Consider the following 20,177-nt stretch of genomic DNA (forward strand, 5'->3'; position numbering starts at 1 on the left):
TTAGGAATAGTTGTATTTGTTGTATTTTCAAAAATATATATGGTTTTGGGAGGAGATTTCCACTGCCCTACTCATGCCGCCATCTTAGCTCCTCTCCACTTAACTTTTAATCCATAAAATTTTGTATCATGCCCTCAATGTAAGTATACTTATTTATAAGTAATATGCATGTAGCACTAACAAATTCACATGATAAAACTTGTACATAAAATAGACATTTCTTATCATATATATGATATATATATATGGTTGAGGGTTTTGTTTTTTTTTTTGGTGAGATCATTTAAGCTCTACTCTCAGCAAATTCCAGTTATACAATACAGTCTTATCAACTACAGTCTCCATGTAATACATTAGATCCTATTTATCAGCATATTCACCTCATAGCACAAAGTTTGTGTACTTTGACCAACCTCTCCCTATTTTCCCCACCCCTGGCCCCTGGCAACAATTTTTCTACTCTGTGTTTCTATGAGTTTGGCTTTTTTTTTTTTAAAGATTCCACATATAACTGATGCCAGGCAGTATTTGTCTTTCTCTTTCTGGCTTATTTAACTTAGCATCACACCCTCAAGGCCCATCCATGCCATTGAAAATGGCACAATGTCCTTCTTTCTCAAGACTGAATGGCCCTCCATTGTATATACACACCACACCTCCTTTACCCATTCATCCATTGATGTACACTTAGGTTGTTTCCATAGCTTGTCTATTGTGAATAATGCTGCCAAAAACAGACGTTTTCAAAGCATCAGATAAAATGCTATCATAAGTAGAAGTTCCAATATATTCTTGCACTTCACCGTGCAGACCACAGCCTTAAATCCAACAGGGAAATAATCCACTACTTGCAGCTCTTGCTAACTAGGATTTCTGTTTCTCTAACTCCAGGACATGTTCACATCACAGATTTCAACATAGCAACAATCGTGAAAGGAACAGAAAAGGCTTCCTCCATGGCTGGGACCAAGCCCTACATGGGTGAGTGCTCCGGGTCCCCTTTGCAGTGTGATATGCCCAGTGCCTGAGGTCTCTGAGTTCCTCCCCTTCTTCCTTCCCACCCCTCCCTCACCCACCTTCTGCCCTGACAGCAGGCCCCAACCATCCCCGTATAAGCCATACTCTCTTACACCTTTGGCTTTTACCCAAGCTCTCTCCCTGGCCAAGAAGATCTTCTCCTGTGTTTCCTAGAGAACTCCTCCCCATCCAGAAAACCTTGCATCAGGCTTAGGGAAAAACAAACCAAACATGTTTTCTTTTTCATGGAAGTCCAGTTGTGTTGCCAGAATATAACTGTAGTGTTGGTCACTTTGTGTCAGTGTTCTTAAGTACAAAGCACACTTCCAATGTGTAGTTTCAAGTTGATTTTCTTTAGGACTTTTGATGGAAGTATCATTTTTAGGAAACAATCTGTTCCCTTGCTTTAGTTTTTTAAGGATGCCTATTATCTGAATGTTGGACCTTCTTTATCAGTCTTCAATATTTGTCATTTTCAGATCTTTCCTATCTCTTCCTTCATTTGTTTAAAATTTTTCTCATTTTTCTTGTTCTCTTTCTTTTAAAGATTATCTGTTGTGTTTGCTTTATGTGCTTTCAGTAGAGTATTTCTGAAATAATTTTCCCTTTTTTTCTAATTTTCTTCTTAGTTCTTTCCTGATTTATGAGGATTTCTTTAACCTAATTTGTTGTTCTTTCATGTCTTGTGCAATTTCTTTAATGTCATGATTAGTTACTAATTGTTAATTTCCATATTGGTTGTTAAGTCCTGTGTAATGAAACAAAACTTAGTGGCTTAGAACAATAGCAATATATTATTTCTCCCAGTTCTGCCATTGGACAGAGTGGTTCTTCTGCTAGTTTTGGCTGGGCTCTCTCATTCAGCTGGCAGCTCAGCTAGGGGCTGGACTCATCCAGGAGAGCTGAATTGATGGGCCTCTCAATATCTGGTCCTTCATCACCAAGGGGACTAGAGTGAGCTTGTCACATGATGGTGGTAATTTCAAAAAGGAGAACCCAATTCCCGTATGCTTATGAAACTCTCCTTGCTTCACATTTCCTGATGTCCAAATGACCAAAACAAGTCACATGACCAAGACCAGAGCCCACGTGGGAAGGGACTGCAAGGGGCACGGCTACCAGAAGGCCTGAATCACTGGGGAACTTTGACTGAAACAACCCACCACATCGTCTCTTAACTTTATGATTTGGAAATACAGGTTACATTTTTTACCTGGTTTTTAGGGGGCACATCTTTCTGGTGTACTTTCAATGTAAAGTATTATTCTGCTCTTTGTTGTCCTTTCTCTTATGATAACTTTGCATGGGTTTTGACTTTGATAGTTTCCTGTTGCTTTTTTTTATGTGAAATTAGTTTCCCTGAACTTCTGAAAGATGGTGCGGTTCCAGGGTTGCTTTCCTAACTTCACAGACTTTGTGTCTCCTGCTGGTTTTGTGCAAGAGAAACTCAGAGCTAAGGCAGCTTGCTATCTGGACATTTCTGGCTTGGCTACACTTGCCCAGGATTACCTAGATCTTCTCCTTTTCTGTAAGGTCCCTGTCCTGCTAGGTTTTAATTACACTCCCAACAGTTTTTCCTTGGGGCTCCTTTTGAGAAAGCAGCTCTGGCTGGATTGATTAAAGAGATTGTATGTCCCTGATTGTCCAGCTCCTGCAGAACTTACCAAGGACCCTGTCACTCACCTGATACTGGACTGGACAAGCCCCCCTGGTTTCAGTCGCTGACCTCACATTGGGCGGCTGTGCCTCCAGTGAACACCTGCTGGCTGTCCTGGAGTTCTCTGTCATCCAGTACAGCATATGCCACCTTGTTTCTTCCACATGTTTCCCTCTGCACTGAAATCACTACTGTGAGGGTCTTATCACTGCTGCTCATTTGTCTCACTCACTTACATTTGGGGGTTTGCAGGGACAACTTAGTTTTTCTAGTAAATATTGCCATGATTTTTAGATTGGCTGTTTATATGCTCTGTCAGTGTATGATTTGTGGAGATTTGAAAACTGTCACCACCTCCCCAGAATCTTTTGTCATTCTCTGTAACTTAACAAATAAATTTTAAAAATTAAGTTTAGCAATAGTGGTAAAAGTACTTTTTAGTATTTACTATGTGCCAGACATTGAACTACATATTTTCCATCCACAGCCTTATTTACTCTCACAAACACAAAGTAGGCACAATTTTTATCCCCATCTTAAAGTCAAGGACATGGGCTGAGATTGGGGACTTGCCCAAGTTGACAAGGGTGGTGAGAGTCAGATGCAGGTCAGTGTGACCCCAGGAGGTACACACATGAGTGAGTGTGTTCACTCTCAGTCCCCATGGGATGCTGAATACTTAACCACTAAGGCTTTCCCTGCTGCTGATCTTTCTGAAATCCCTTTCCAGAAGGATGCAGAGCTGGGATAAGTCTGTCCAAGGAGGTCACTGACTTAAGATTCATGTGAGATCAAATGGCAGGAGAATGGGAGTGAAGGAGGTGTTAAGCTGCCTCCCAGGCTTCTGGATGGTGCATCTGAGTGGATTACAGTCCCCTGTATAGGGAACACAGCAAGCACAGCAAATATGTGGGGCAGTGGGAGTGACAAGTTTGAACTGGAGGTGTCTATGGTAATATTGAAATAGCCAAGCTCTCCTGGCACCTGGAAAGTGATGGGGACTGCGTCTGTGGATTGAGAGTCACCAGCACCGAGGTGCAGCAAAGCCCCAGTGGAGACAGGACCCTCCAGGGAGGATGCAGGAAATAAGAGCACCACATCTGAGGCCCAGAAAGAACGCCCTGCAGGAAGGAGCAGGGAGAGGCTAAAGGTGTGTCCTCTCCAGAGGGAGTGCGGAAGAGAGCAATGACATAAAGAGAAGGATCTCCCACAGAGTGGCCGCCATAATCCTGTGAATTCATTCTGACTTCCTCGAGGCTGTTTTCAAAAAGCAAATTGATCTCTAGGAATGCAGATCGTGGACCACAGGATTGTACCAACCCCAGCTGTTCTGCCCTGCTTTGCCACCACACTTGGCACTTTCCGGGTGCCTCTTCAGAGACTCCACCTGAGCCTGCCACGGCTTCACTCCCCAGCTACCAACTGATGTCCTGTCCTCAGCCTCTGAGAAGGCAGACCAGAGGTGACCCAGCTGGCCACTCTCCATGTGGCCCTACCTTCAAAAGGGAGAAGAAAGCCAACATGAACCATGACCCTACTAAGTTAGTCCACAGAAAATCAGTGTGAAGTTTCTCTCTCTCTTCTCTTTATATATGAGGCACCAGAGGCCCAGAGAGGTTAATTAACATGCCCAGAGTCACACAGCTGGCAAGGGCAGGAGCCACATATATTTGGATCCAAAGTCCATGCTTTTGCCACTACATCAGACTGCCTTTTTGACAGGGTTCATATATCATAAAGCTGTATTTTTCAGAAAAGAAAAAAGTTGTTCCAGTTTTATGTAGGATTCTGCGCTTCTGGTATCCATCTAATTAGAGGAGCTTCCGTCCTGAATTAGTGAGCAAATGCACAGGAGAGGTTTTTATGGGATTTAGATAGCATAAGTGATTTCCCAAATGGCTATATTTTTCAGACTGTGGAGGGGTTGACAGTACCAAGCAGGGGGAGTCTAGTGGGGAAGATGAGGGGAAGGGGAGCTCTCTCAATATGGTCAAATCCTGCAGTTCCTAGGGCTGTAATTCCTGCTGTCAAGTGGCAGGGTTTTTTTTGTTTTATTCACTTGAGCTGTTCAGTTCAAAAGCCCCATAACAAGTTCCCAGAACGTTCCAAACATGATTCAGGCAACAAGCTGATGAATAAGTTCCCAAAGGTTGTTCACGAAGAATGATCCTGGAAGAAAAATTTGCATAGAACTGAATTTTCATTAATTAAAGAGCAGATGGAATTCGCAATAGGAGAAAAAAAAATCTCTCTGAAATGAAGTCAAACGTTCCAGCAGCCACCCTGAGCTTGAAACGTATTCATCCGAGATGAAATGAAGAGCCGAGCACTCATTCAGCAAACATTGACTGAGCCAACGTTTAGGAGGGGCAGGCTCTGAGCCAGGCACTGGGGCTCAGACGTGAGTAAAGTTCTCCCAGGCCCCAGGGGCTCACCATCTAATAGAGCAGGCAGATACGTAGGCTTCGGTGTGAGCAGGTCATTGTCAAGATGGACTCCTGGAGAGTGGGGCAATCTGAGGGAGACCCTGAGGGTGTGCTCAGCGTTTGCCTGTCGGGTAAGGGGTAAGGGGAGGCCACCACAGGCAGAGGCAGCAGGCAGAGAGGCACAGAGGAGTGAGCCCGCAGGCTCTGTTGGGAGACCCTAGTGGCTCCATTTCATTATAGCTTGTAGAACAAGAGGAGATGGGGAGGGAGAGGTGAGGCGGGCCGAAGCATGAGTCTTGAATACTGTGGTCAGGGACTGGCAACCAGTGGAAAGTTTAGTGTGGTGCTGTCGAAGGTCATGATCAGACTCATGGGATCGAGCCTCATATGTGGCCTTGAAGAAGCAGGAAGTGGGTAACGAACTTGCTAGAAATGGGTTCAGGTGAAATGTGGGCTTCAGCATGGGGCAATGGATGTGTCTTCCACTTAATGGCTGGATGAACTTGGGTGAATCTCATTAGCTGACTAAATGCACATGACATGCTCCATGCAGTGGTGAACGCTCAAGAAGTGTTGGCCAAACCACAGGACCTGACAGGTTCCTCATCTGAGAAACAGGATTAAAGATTATGCCATCTGCCTCAGTAGGTTGTCTGTGAGGCTTTAATGACTATGGAATTTAATGGCTGTGGAAGGTACTTCACATTATGCCTGACAAATAGCAGGTACACAAAACTGGTAGCTGATATTATTTTTGGTTTTGTTGTTATTGTTATTATGTAGATGATTAATTATTTGGAATATGCTTAGCACTGCAAAGCCAGAGCTGAATCTGGCATTCCCTTGCCTTGTAGAGCTCACAGTTTAGTTGGGGAAACAGACCCTGGTGAATCCTCCCTTGTTATGGGAGCTGAGTCAGCTTGGGGACTGTGGGTGCCCTGGGGGATCGTGGGGCTGGTGGCTTGCCGGTGCTCACTAAGTATGCGCTCCCCTCCCCGGGAGGCTGCAGTGAGCAGACAAGGGTGGTTATGGAGCTGCCGTGCTGGGGCTTTTATTCCTTTGTTGAAATAGTACAGGCTAGTAAAGTTTAGCAGCCCCCTGTCCCAGAGAAAGTGACAGAGCCAACATTCAGACCCAGGCCAGTGAGGCTCCAGTGCCCAATGTCTTTCCCAAGATCCTGCCATCCACTCACTCATCCATTCATTCATTCCACAGAGTCCTACTGAGCACTTTCTCTGTGCCAGGCACGGTTTTATGGTCCATGCAATAAAATGCACCCTTTGGTGGATAAACAGGGACTCCTGGAGTTCTTAGAGAGAGTAGCAGTATGTAAGTGAATTTCCATCAGCACCATGCTGTTTAGATGCTCATCCCCAGACTCACATACTAACTATTTAAAATGCTCTGACTCTAACCCTGTGCTCTCAGTTAGAACCTCATTCTGCAGGGAAACATCCAGAGGTCTTTTTTCAACCTACCAGTTCAATCTGATACATTTAACAAAAAGTAGTTTCCTGGCACTGGTGCATCATTTTTCTGCACCTCATCAGACCTCCTGTATTTGCTCATGAGCAAGTCACACTTCTGCTCCTCTTCCTCGTCTCATGCAGGCAAGTGACGTCCTAATGGTTGACACATGAGCTGTGTCTTATATACTTTGATGAAATGAGTTTTCTGATGCTACTAATGCTACTGGTGTCCCCAGCTGGTCTGGAAGTCTGAACTCTGCCAATAGGCTTCCTCATCTGTGAAATGTAGGGGAGGGAGGAAATTACCTTGAAGGGCCCCCCTAGGCCAAAATGCAGTAATTCCATGTTCCCAGTCAAGAAGAGAGCAATTACCTGCAGAAACAGATCATTGTGGCAACCCTCAGCCCATAGGCTAGACACTGAATAGCATATCGCTTCACTGCAGCCTTCAAAACCTCCAGCAATATCCATTGAGCTGCAACAGCAGGTAATAGTTATGACTTAGGAGGTTATTGTATTTTTTTCATATTTTTAGTCTAATGAGGAAGTAAACTCTGTGTGCTTAGCGTAGGGTGGCCAGTCCTACCAAATGCATATTTACATTTCCAAGAGGGAGAAGGGAGAGCTCTTTCAGTTGACAACCCATGTTTTTTGCTTTTTTGGAAGGCCAATTATGTGATGTCCTTTGGAATCAAGACTCACTCTCCATTTAAAACCTGCTCTGGAAGAATTGCTTAACTGCTTAGCAGGAGGTGAGACTGATTTTTCCACCCCACTGGGCTGTTTGATGTCTGCCCATGTATTGTGGGCTTACATGTATCCAGGCACTTGGCAGTACGAAAAATGCAGGACATGTGGCAGGGAAGAGACAGCCAATGTCCAGGAACGGGATTCAAGAGCCAATTTCCCTAGGATTTTAAATCATTTTTATTAATGAGCGTGTTAATGGTGAGTCACTTATTTTAAATTTAGGGTTATATTGAAACCCTAATTTCTTCAAATGTAGAGTTCCTGGATCTTCACAAATACTCTTGGTTCTGATTCCAGTGGAATTTGCAGATTTAACACGATGACCACGTAGAGATTTTGGAATATAAAACATACAAAGCATGTATTATGTATATTTTATATTATGTTTATTTTCAGCATATACATACAGATGGTGTAATTTTGTGGAAAATGTATGGGCTTTGAAGGAGACAGAGCAAAGTCCTTGTCATCAGTCTGGATGACCCTGGAGGGTGAGGAGGTCTGGGTTCAGATAAGGCTCTGAGTTTGGTCACTGTGTTGCCTAGGAATGTCACTTAACCCCTCCGAGCCTTGCCTTCCTAGAATGGAGATGAGAATAGCACATACTCACCTCCCAGGGCCTTCTGAGGATAAAACGAGATAATGCACATGAAACTGTAAATACATATTCTGTAAGTGTTAGGTTTCCTGAGGAGTAAATAATATGTGTAAAAAACCTTAATTGGTAAAAATCGCTAATTTTTTATAGTCTGTATTCTAAATTTTGCAGTACATTATTGTTCTGTGTTGGGTACCTGTGGGATGGTAAAGAGGGTTGTTACTTTAAAATAGGGCAAAAGGACAAATGCAGCTTCATTACTAAAATGCAATTCTTGACATTTTCTTATGACTAGAGTCCCTACCCCTTTTTTTCTTTTCCTTTTGTCTCCTGATGATTAGGCCAGGGGCTGGGAGGAGGAGGGGGGATTAGGTATTAGGAGCAAAGAAAGAATTAGCTTGGAAATTTTGAGATGATCCCTAACGTACCATACTACTAGCTTTTACAATGTGTTAGCAGAAACTGATGTGTTACAAATGGTAGAAGGGTGTGCTTTCTGCCAAGTGGTGATTCACCTTGGTCTGCTATGTTGAAACTGTAAATAAAACAGAACATTAATAAACATCTCTTGTGTAGCAAAAAAAAAAAAACCTTGAAGAACATCTGGCACGTGGCAGATGCTCAGTTAATGGTCACGTTAATATTGCAGCTCTTGGTGTTGCAAATAAAACCACTGCTCTGAATATTAAAGGCACAGCTGTAATGGGCGCTGCGCTGAAGGTCATAAGCATGGCAGCCCAGTCCGGGCTCTTCGCTCACATCCTCCGTGGCCCTCAACATGCCTCCTCGCCTCTCAGTGCCTCAGCTTCTCCATCTGTGATTGGATGTTTGAGGATGCAGGGCTGATGCGTGAAGGCATCTTCGTCCCCTGGAAAGTTCTACATGACTGATCTGTGCATGATGATAATGGTATAGTTGGCATTTCCAGTGACTGAAGATACATTCAAAGTTGGCTCCTCCCCCGACCAGGACATGGCATGAAGGTTCAGTTGGGTTTCTCTGGGAGGTCTTGCGGAATCGCATTCACCCATGATCTAAGCAGGGGTACCCCGACCTTGGCTGCTGGACATCCTTTGTAGATGGGCCACAGCCAACTCTGGTTAGCTGCTTGGTTTGTCATTTGCTATTCTCGGGAGGAAGGGCGTCCCCTTCAGGGTGCTGTCATCGCTGTGCTCCAGGGAACCCTCAGTCCTAGCCGTGACAGCACTGGCCCAGAGCATCCCTGTTCCTTCCTCAGCCAGGCTCAGCAGCAGCTCCAGTCCCATGTTGTGGACATTAAGTGAGTTTGTACTTGCTAAACTCTTAAAACAAGGCTTGTTGGTACATGGTAGATGCTGCATAAAGATTATCTACTTTTATTAGCAGTGCGTCAAAAGCTTGAAACAGTGCTTGGCATATAGCAAGGGCTATCTAAGTGTTTGCTGTTTTTATTATGACCATTTATTTAGTCAGTCAACAAACCATTCCCACATGTCTCCTTCACACCAGAGAAAGTACGGGGCATCAGCGAGAACATGGCAGCCCCTGCCCTCAGAGAGCTCAGAGTCTAATGGAAGGCAGACCAATAAGCAAAAACACAGCAGGAGGTGGAAAGGTGATCAGGAAAGGCCAGGGGGAGGTGAGGAAAAAAGGAGGCTTTATCTAATCTGGAGGGACAGGAATAGTAAGGAAATAATAATCACAGAGATACATGCTGTGTGGAAAAACACTGCGGCACATCTGGTGTATAGGAACCTCCTGGAGAAGGTGATTCTGGAGCTACACCTCTTGTGAGGCAGCGTGGTGAGTCAGGAGAGAGAGCCAGGCAGACAAATGGGGTGCTCTAGGAACAGCACGCAGCAGGAGCCCTCAAGCCCGGGGTGTCTGTGGGCAAGGCCAGGGGCACAACCCAGCTTGGAAGATCTCCAGGCAGACACTGAAGTGCTTGAGTGCCAGACCGCAGAATTTAGACTCATCCTTGAGGCCACATGGTTTTCTGACTCTAGTACCTTGCACTGTCCCACTAAAATGTAAAAGATTCCAGGTTTAAGTCAAATGGATTTCCAAGCCATGCTTGCTATTGAGTCAGGCCCCTTTAAGAGTCAGTAAAGCCCATTGGCATATTATTAAAGGCTCTGAGAAGTCCTGCAGAAAACAACAGGGTTGAACCTCATCATTTGACCTCAGACTCCTTCCTCCTCTGAAGCCTATTACCCTCCATGGAGCTGGTGACATTCCTGGAAACACAGATTGTAAACAGTCAGGTGATAGGAAGATCTTTAAGCAGGGTATTGCTAAGGTCTGAGCCTTACTTCAGAAAGGCCTCCATCAAAGCAAGAAGGACAGACTGGAGGACGAGATTCTGGAGGCCAGAGGGCTGGTGGGGAAACCACTGCAGATCTGAATGAGAGCCAAGTGTCACTGCAGAGGAGGCGTGTGGGAGTGAGAACGCTGAGGTGGCATTATCTGACACTGACAGCCGGATTTAACTGGTACAATAGCCGGAACTCCCTGAGCCTGGGAGTCAGGACCAGCAGCCCAGACTTGGCCCCAGAGTTGGTGAGTGGGTCGCGGAGGCAAGCCACGCCTCTTCAAGCTCAGTGGCCAGTTATAACGTGGAGGCGACAAGGACAGGGTGTTTCCCAGGGACCCCTCACCTCTGCCATGCTGACACTCCAAGGCCCGAGAGCTGTCTCTGCTCCCGAGGCAGACGAGGAAGGGGCTGGACCCTCTCTAGGGTGTCAGGAGAGAAAGAGCCCGTTGACATGCATTTATTAAGTGCCTCTTGTGTACTTGGCTGAGCGATGGCCCTGGGAAGGAAGGGAGGAAGGAAAGTGTAAAGGTGCATCAGGACTCATGTCCAAGGAACTTGGTCACACCTGGAAGTCACCCCAATAAAGAACTCTAGAGTCAGAAAACCCAGAGAGGCGGTAACCCCAGCTCTGCTGCACAGCTGGATGGCCTGGGGCAAGTTACTAGCTCCCCTTACTAATGTCCTAGGGCTGCACAACCACGTACCACAAACGTGGTGGCTTGAAACAATGCAAATTCGTCTTCTCACTTCTCAATCCCGGGGTCGCAGGGCGCTGCCCCCTCGGGAAGCTCTCGGGGAGGACCCTTCCTGCCTCTGCCAGCCTCTGGAGGCTCCGCAGATTCCTTGGCTTGCGGCCGCATCACTCCAGTCTCTGCCTCCTCCCACGGCCTCCTCTGTGTCTCAATTCTCCCTCTCCTTTCTCTTATGAAGACATCAGTAAGTGGATTTAGGGTGGACCCTAAATTTTGCCTTGAGACTTCATCTTGAGACGGTTAATTACATCTGCAAAGACCCTAATTCCAAATGAAGTCCTGCTCACAGATACTGGAGGCTAGTACTCGGATATGTCTTTGGGGGAGACACTATTCAACCCACTACCTCCCCTCATGCCTCCACTTCGTCATCTAAAGAAACGGAGATCATGGCAGCACATGTCTCACTGGCTGGGCGGGAGGCCTAAGAGGGTCGTGGGACAAGATCCCTCTGATACACCCCCTGGAAAACTGGTTGCTGTTATTCACTCACCCACATGTGGAAGGGCGGTAACAGGTGAGCTGTGTATCTGTCCTTCCAGCTTTAAACCTGAACCGTGCTCTCACTTCTAAACACTATGACCTGAAGCCACAGAAGTGGCCATTTTGGTGGCATATGGATTATGCAAGCATGTTTATATTCTGTCATCAGCCCCAAGTGTGCAGGGGCAGAGGGAATGTCAGCACCTCTGGGAATGCAGTCATGTCTGCAGACATTTATCACTCGATTGGTCATGACAGTCAGGACATAAGTCAGTCAGCTGCTGCTCTGAATGGGCTTGGGGCTACCCAGCATGACAAGGATTTATGGGGAACACCTTGCACACACAGCCGTCCCTGCACCCACGGGTGGCCTCCTGCACTGTCTGAGCACATGGGCTGGGCTATCCAGCTCCTGGAAATGCGTGGACCGTGCCATGTGGCCCCTTTCCTCCCAGGACCCTCAGCACAGAGGGACAGGAGCACAGACTGAGAGGCAGGGAAGGAAGTCCCTCCAGGTTGGAGCTAAGTTTCAGGCTCACAGTGGGATCCAGGCAGGATGCAGAATCGCATAGCCTAGGGCCAGTGCCTGCTAGGAAATCAAATCTTTGCTCACCAAATGCTTAATGAACAGATAAGATCACCACCTTTGGAGTCAGGCTGATCTACCATGTACCTGAAGCAGCAGACAAAAAGATGACTAAAAATGCAAAACCTCGGCTTTGGAGATAGATCACTCATGAGGTCGCAGGGCTTCTGGGTGGCTGGGTGGACGGGGAGGCTCAGCATGACACAGAGGGGAGGCTTGAATGACAGTTCTGTCACTGGAAGCATGCCTAAGATTTCTAGAGCATTCACTACGAGCCGGCCAGGCAGCAAGCGAGCACATTTTACAAAACTGAGGCAAAGAGAAGGATTTTGTTAACCTCAGCCTCAGCCACGCTGACCTGCTTCCCACTTCCCAGCATGCCTGTTGGCTCCTTCGTGAGGCTCCAATAACCCCAGGGAACATCTTCCCAAACTCCCCATCACACCTTCCCCCAGTGTAGACTGACCATGTGTTGATACAAATGAACCTCATTTCACACAGGGATTCAGCCTGTGCAGCAGGCACCCCTCAGCTTGGTGTGACTTTCTCAGCTGTGTGACTTCCTTCACACCACTACCCCTCTCTGAACCTCACCTGTAAAACGGGTCAAATAATAACATGACCCCAGCTGTTGTGAAGAGGAAAGGAGAACCCTCAGGAACCCTATAAAATGTGGGGTAACAGAATGTCGCTAGAGGGCAGCTGGAGTTTGGCCACTGGTCAGATTCAAGTGTCCAGCTGCCAACCCATGAGCCCAGACCCGAGTGTCCCCTGGTTCCTTGTCCTGCCTCACCTGGCCCTTCCAGGGTCCACACCAACCAAGAGCCAGTCTGAACACTGAGTCCGGCGTCTTCAGCCACCACATGGCGTGGCTCCAAGGCCCAGATCGTGGCCACTGTGATGACTGCAAAATGGAATTCTGTCTGTAAATTACTTTGCTAGAAATGACCAACATTTCCCATAATTCTCCTGGAAGAATATGAGCAATGGGGCCCTAGATACCATCCTGGCCTAGCAACTGGGACTGAGGCCATGAGAGTAACCCGCCAGCCAGCCCCTCAGAGAGAGCAGGGCAGGGGGCCCCCAGTACCCTGAGGCCCAGTGTCCTAAAGAATAAGCGTCCAACACACTTGGGTTCCATCTGCACTTTTTTCAATGGAGGTGAAATTCACGTAACACAAAATTAACCATTTTAAAGGACCGATTCTGTGGCATTTAGCACATTCACAATGTCATGTAAGCACCTCTTCTAGTTCCAGAACATCTTCTTCAGGCCGAAGGACACCCATTACACAACTGCCCCCTGTCTTCCCCTCCCCCAGCCCCTGGCAACCCCCAGCTCCCTCTGTCTCTGTGGGTTTCCCTGTTCTGGGTATGTCTTATTAGACCCGCCGGCGCTGAGGTGACATTGTCCTGAGATAGGCCGCAGAGGCAGAGGGCTCTCATCGCTCCTGGTTTGCAGGACCCCTGACCCAGTGCTGGTGCCCAAGCAGAGTGACATTTGTCAAGGTTCTCAGCCCCTTGGGGACTCAGCTCCTTCGTCCGACTCAGACCTTGCCCACCCGTCCCCATGCTGGGCATGCCCCACGCTCTGCAGTCCGCCCCCCACCGGGGGCTTGCTCCGGCTCTCCGCTAGCAGAGGCGGCGCGCTTGGAGCCTCCCACCTGTATCTGCCCCCAGGTGTCACACAGTGTTTCCTGGGGTGCCAGCAACTTGGTCTCCAGCCGGCTCCTGGCTTACACACAGCAGGAACCCCACGGCACAGTGGATGGAGTACTGGCTTTGCCATTAGAAAGGCTGGGTTCCTGTCCCCTTGTGCCCTGGCTAAGGGCTGGTGAGTGTAAACTGTGACGTGCAGTGACATTCTCTTTGTCCTGTCTTCGGCAGCCCCAGAAGTGTTCCAGGGGTATGTGGATGGAGGCCCTGGGTATTCGTACCCCGTTGACTGGTGGTCCTTGGGCGTCACGGCCTACGAGCTGCTGCGGGGCTGGGTAAGACGTGCACCAGTGTGGTGAACACAGGGGCCCTGGGGGTGGGGGGGTGCTCAGATCCAACCAGGCTTGGCTGGAGCCAGCTGGCCATGCAGCTGGGAAGGCCCCGTGGTGCTGGAGAGGAGCATGGTATGAAGGGCCGGAGGCCCCGGGGTCAGCCCTGATGGCCTGGGTGCCAGCTCTAAGGACCCCGAGCTTTGGAAGAATCATGGGTGAGCTGCTGGCCCAGCCGCCCTCCTCCACCCTGCTCACGGGGAAGGGCTTGTGCAAAGGCCAGCAGCTCAGACACCTGAAGCACCTTGGCCTCGAGATTTCAAATGCTGTCCTGTGAACCCACAACATGACGTGTCCGTGCCTGATTGTCCAGCTCGATTTGAAGCCTTAAATGTAAGGACCATGCTCTTTTCCCTCTTTTTCTGTTCCGTACTTTCCTCAAATAGCTCAGTGCCCTATAAAAATGGGGTGTTCAGTATGTGCTTTTGTTTTTATTTCATGTAAATGTAATAGCTGAAGATAGCAAATGGAGCTATTTCATAACTAATCAGGGGTATTTTTATTTTAGCAGAAAGAATTATGACAAACTAATTTTAAGGCATGTTTTCTTTGCACAAGTATTGTTTGAAAATGATGGCTCCGTTCAGTGGAGATCATGACTTGTGGCCTATTTCCTGAGCGGAAGTCCCCTGTGCCTCTGTAGCAGGTCACTGGGTCTGCGTGTTCCTCCCCCTATAGCTCAGCGCTCAGCACAGAGCCCATTGGCCTGCAGTTTTAATTGTTGTACAGTCCTTTGTATACATGTGCATACAGGCCAGGAGACAGAGCGCCCCTGAGGGCAGGGTTCTCCCCCCCACCCCCGTGCGTGTAGTAATGGGTATCAGTGAACAAATGAATGGCCATGAGAGCAGTTTGTCAGCTGTCAAAGCTACGCAAGTGAAAACGAGTATTATTATTTTTCACCCTGTAGTTTAAGTAACTGTTGTCTACTGTTGATCGCAATAACTTCTGAATTCCTCAAAAATGTAATTACTGTACATGGTGTTTTTATAATGCAAAAGAGCATATATGAACTCATTACTTTTCTCAGGAACAGAATGAAAAAAATACGCATCTCCTGCAGGTTTACTTACTCTTGGTTGGCTCCTCTGCCGTCCGCCGGTTCTGTTGATAAACATGACCAGGGGAAGAATATGAGGGCCCCTGGTATTGTACGAGCCAGAGGACACAAGCATCCGCCAGACGCGGGTTATTGTACGTAATCAGTCATACAAACAACCTACGCAGCAGTGACCCTAAGCATGGCTGGGCGGTGGAAGCACACAGCACATCCTCTGCCCTTCCTCACGGGTCAAAACAGTCAAAGATGATCACTTGGCAAAAAACCCCAAGGATGGAGTGGTTTCTGCTGTTTCAAAAATAAACTGTTTCATTTTTAATTCATCCGAGTTTTCTGCTCAAACGTCCAAATGCTACGTGCAATGGCAGGCAGAGAGGCAAATGTTGGCTCAGGGCCCTTGGCATGGGGACAGAGTGATCATATGGAAGAACATCTGTTACATGCTAGTGTGAATCTTTCTAACAAATATCTCGGCCTGGCTTAGTCTTTGACCTGAAGCACAATGGGTTTAATCAAATAATTTATTCTCTGTTTTTCATTCTGGAGACAATCACATTTAGTGAAAAAGCTGTGTGGAAAAACATTCATATTTATCCATGGAGTATGTACATTTAGAAGTTACCCTTCCTCCCCCAAATTCCTCCATCACGTCCCTGAGCAGTGACCATGCGTCTGTTCCTTTAGGCAGTCAGGATCCAGGGAGCCTCTTACCTCCAAAAGATGAGAGTCATAATGGGAATTTTCCAGGATGTATTCAAGGATCTTAAAGTTGGAAAGAGATATGAAGGGTGGGGAACTGATAGTATTAGTACAGTTTGTTGGCCAGGGACTCAGGGAGGCTCCAGGCCTAGCCCAAAGAACATCCATCTCTCCCCAAATGCTCTGCAGGGAGAGCAGAGGAAGGGAAAGTCCTTAGTGGGCTTGAACTCCCAGTGCAGAAGATCCCATGAGCCTGGCTGGATTGGGGAGCCTGCCCTGGGGGTATGGGTAGGATCTCAGCCCAAACTGGAATCTCAGTCTCATCCACATAGGCCTGCTGAGTGAGAGGAAAAGTCCCTTTCAGAGCACGTTTACCCTGGTCACCCTGGCGCTGGGACCACACTCCCTGGAAAGAACACCATGGGGAGAGATGTGAGAAGGCGTTCCCACCCACAGGATGCAGGGGTTTCAGCCCAGTCATCGTCCCCTTCCCACTAACCAGTCTCCCCGACAGCATCCCAGACAGATGGCCACCCACCTGTTCACCAGTTGCCTTCAGCATCAGGGAGCGCCCTACCTCTAGAGAGAGCCTGCTGCATTTTCGACCCCTCTAATGGAGGGACGGTGTCCCCTCACTCACCTGAAAGCTGCCCCCTCATATCAGAGGAAAGATCTTACAGGAAAGCACATGTTCAAATCCTGGCTCTATGAGGTGCCCCTTCTGTGATCTTAAGCAAGGCCCATAAACAGACCAAGTGCTCAGAATCCTCATCTGCTAACTGAAAAAAAAAAATAGTAATATTATCTATCCAACAGGGTTGCTTTGAGAATTAAATGACTCCGATGATGTGAATTACCCAGTTCCGGCACTGATAAATTAATGACTGGCATTTGGTTCATGTCACCAACCTTCACCTTCTCATTGTGAGCCCTCCCCAGGGGTCCTGCTGCCAGGCCTGCATCCTTCCCAACTTAGCACTTCTCAGCACTGGGGCCGAGTGGGGCTGGGGTTCTCCTGGCTGCTGACCATTAGTGGGAAGGCCCAGGGCCCGTGAGCAGAGGCCTGTGTAGCCATCCACACTGGGTAGGCGTCCATGCTTAGTCGCTGACCTCATCTGAGCCCCGGCTGCCTCTTTCATAAAATGGGGTTTAGGAGGCCAACCTGCAGGGTCTCTGCGGGGACTATGTGAGAAAATGTGGGCAGAGTGCATGCAGTGTCTGCATGCAGGAGGCATGCTGGTTGTTAGATACCTGTGCACATGGTGATGACTGAGTCTGAGACATTTTGATGCAGATAAAATGCTGATGACCTGTTCTTGGAGGAGCCTGGAAGACTATCTAAGGGAGGAGACATGCAAGGTGGCTCACATATGAACTGCTGGAGACAACAGTGTGGGCGCTGATGGGGGAGGGCAGCTGAGGCTGACACGGCAAGCATTTTAGACTGCCCAGCAGCCACAAGGACAGTCAGGGCGCAGTCTGCAAATGACCCTGAGGTCAGCTGGAGATACCTGGCTTTATCCTGTGGGCAGGGTGGTGCCGTCCATAGAGGTGACAGCATGGTGGTTAAGCAACAGTATTCTTTGGAATCATGTATTTCTGGGCTCCCTTCCTGGCTCTGCTAGATGATCTGGGGTGAGCCTGTTTCATATCTATCGAATGTGGGGAACAGTAGGTGCAGGTCCAAAGTGCATGTTTCTTCAACTTAAGCACTGGACATTTGGGGCCGGGTAATTTTCGTGTGGGTGGCAGAGTGGAGGGGGATTGTCCTGTACAATTTAGGATGTTTTGCAGCATCTACGTGCCAGCAGAAACCTCCCACACCCAGTTATGACAACCAGAATGTCTCCAAACACTGTCAAATGTTCCCTAGGGTCACACTGTCCCCACTGAGAACCACCATCATAGAGTAATCAAGAGGCCTGAGTGAGATCCTAACACTAGGCTGTCAACGCATTGCACAGAGTGGCCTTTGATTTAGAGTGCAGCCTTGGGAGCCCAAACTATGGAGCCATGAGGACTTCTGCCCTCTCTGCTCACCCCAGCCACCTCCCTGATCTGGGGTTACCTGCTGCCTCTGACCCCAGGCAGTACTTCTAGTTGGGGTGGGTCACAGAGAAGTTTGGGAGTGCAGAGAGGCCAATGAGTAATAGAGGGAGGGTGTGTGGAGCTTCCCCTGGAGGCCAGCGCGCAGAAGTGAGAACCCCTAGGGGCACACCCACTGGGTGGGCAGCCTCCACCGCAGAAAGGAGGAAGGTGCTGCTGTGCAAACCCAGAGAAGGAGAGAGGTGAGGTCGAACACCGCCTTCTTGGCGCTTTGTAAAGCAGACGGAGAGAGTGCTGTGCCAGGAGTGAGAAACCTGGTAGGGAACGGACTTTGTGATCCACCCCCTTTAGGTTTTCTCCATAAAGGGAGGGAAAGACCTAGGATTGTTCATCATTTCCAGGCTGTGTTCCCTGGACCTGTAGATCCCTGCCGAGGTGATTCAGCAGTTGCAGAGGGGAAATGTCTCTCTAAGGTTTGGAGGCGCACTAGCCGGAGGCAGTGTTATTCACTTGCATCTATTCTGTTGGGGTGTAGGGGGAAGGGGGGATTTTGAGTAGAAGATTTGGGTGCAAAAACATTGGATTAGATCGTCTCCAAGGCCCAGCAGTTAAAATAACAGGTCTACGGCATTCTTTTCTTCTTTGTTCCATTTCCTGGTAAATTGCCATTTTGTGTAAACTGAGTTTCCTGGAACAGAGACACATCTGCCCTCCAGAATGGGTACATCCAGTGCCCTGCTGTTAAAATCACCCGTGCCAGCAGCCCATGTCATTACCTCACCTTATAAATACCCCTGGATTTTCTGAGTCAACACATCCTAAGGCCAGTGAGTGAGAACTAAGTGTCAATAGAATTCTTTCCCACAAGCAGATGGAATATGGATCTTCGTATTTGCCAATATTCTTGCAGAAGGACCTGGATTTCTCCACAGCTGCCCAAACAGATGAGGGCTGAGCCTGGAGCCCAAAGCTGCAGAGCTTATTCTAGGCACGGGGTTCCAACTTGTTTCTAAATGTATTTAACTGTTGTATTGGCCTCATGGCTTCATATAGTTCTCTTGATCATTGTTGTTAGTTTTATTGGTCTGGTTCCCTCCAGAAATGGAGAGAGTTACAGGGAAATAGTGGCTCATTTAGAGGTCTGATGGCAAAGCAGAATGAGTGAATGATGAAAAGGAACTTGGGAATGAAGTGTCAGTGGTAAGAAAAGTCTTCCCATCTTTGCCGGCTGGTTCTCCAGCTGGGTGCTCAGATCATGGGCTCTGGCAGCACTAGGGAAGGAGCAGCCAGGGAGAATCTGGTCTCTGTGGGACATTGGGAAAGCCGCCTTTCCTCTCCCTGCCTGTTTCCCTACCTTTAAAATGAGGAGTTGAGACCTCACCATCTCCCCAGGTCCCTCCTGTGGCAGATAGGTTTCCAGAGTAAAGCCGTGACAGGTGGGAGGAATGGTTTGAGAAGCCGAAAGATAAGAAGGAGCCTTCCTAAACAGTCCAGAAACTGAAGTCTCAGCCCCGGCCTCTCTCCAGGTGGTGCCCTTGATCTAAGGCAGCACCCTTCCACCTGTCGTATGTGCCCAGCATCCCTCCCCAGCATGCATCCCACACCCATAGTCCCTTGCTGCCCGGCTCCCTTGGCAACCTCAGTCAGGTAGGGACCGGTCTGTCCCACTCACCCCGGGGCCCCAGTCTACAGGGGGTGTTAGCATGGCACAGGAACACCTTGAATCAAAGCTCTGCATGTGGACAGTGAGGGTAGTTATACTCATTTGTTCAGGCGGCTGTGCACCACAGGCCGGGTGGCTTCAACAGAAGCTTCTTCCCTTAGTCTGGAAGCTGGAAGTCCGAGATTAAGGTGGTGTCAGCCAGGTCAGATCCTTCTGAGGTCTGTGAGGGAAGGCTCCCCCTGGCTCACAGATGGTAGCCTTCTCTGTTTGGTCACACAGTCTTCACATTGTGCTTGTCCTTCTCTGTGTCCTAGTTCCTACTTTTTATAAGGTTCCCCTGTTTATAAGGACTCCAGTCATGCTGGATCGGGGCTTCCTTGATTACTCTGTAAAAACCTCTCCAAACAATGTCATATTCTGAGGTCCTGGGGGTTAGGACCTCAACATATGCACTTGGGGGCTACAGTTCAGCCGTGACAGTAGTGGTGGGGGCAAGCCCTGGGCTCCCGCTGCCTGGGCTTTGCCCTTGGTGCCCACTTCCCGGCTCTCGGGCGTGGGGCCTCTGGTCTGCGTATTCACAGCAGCGAACTCAGGAGGCCCCTGTGAGTCACCGAACAATGCTCCCAGTTAATG

The 20,177-nt window shown here is 48.4% G+C and overlaps 1 protein-coding gene across 3 annotated transcripts in view; it reads left to right on the top strand.

The window, feature by feature from the left end:
- Nucleotides 1-20,177, top strand: part of STK32B (serine/threonine kinase 32B) — a 315,037-nt gene that overhangs the window by 270,114 nt on the left and 24,746 nt on the right. For all 3 annotated transcript variants that reach the window (XM_036991086.2, XM_073237856.1, XM_036991081.2), the window contains exons 6-7: nucleotides 892-981; nucleotides 13,919-14,022. In XM_036991086.2, coding sequence (XP_036846981.2) covers nucleotides 892-981; nucleotides 13,919-14,022 — 194 coding nt within the window. The remainder of the gene's footprint in view (nucleotides 1-891; nucleotides 982-13,918; nucleotides 14,023-20,177) is intronic.

The sequence above is a fragment of the Manis javanica genome, chromosome 5 (assembly GCF_040802235.1).
Source record: "Manis javanica isolate MJ-LG chromosome 5, MJ_LKY, whole genome shotgun sequence".
Classification (NCBI taxonomy): Eukaryota; Metazoa; Chordata; class Mammalia; order Pholidota; family Manidae; genus Manis; species Manis javanica.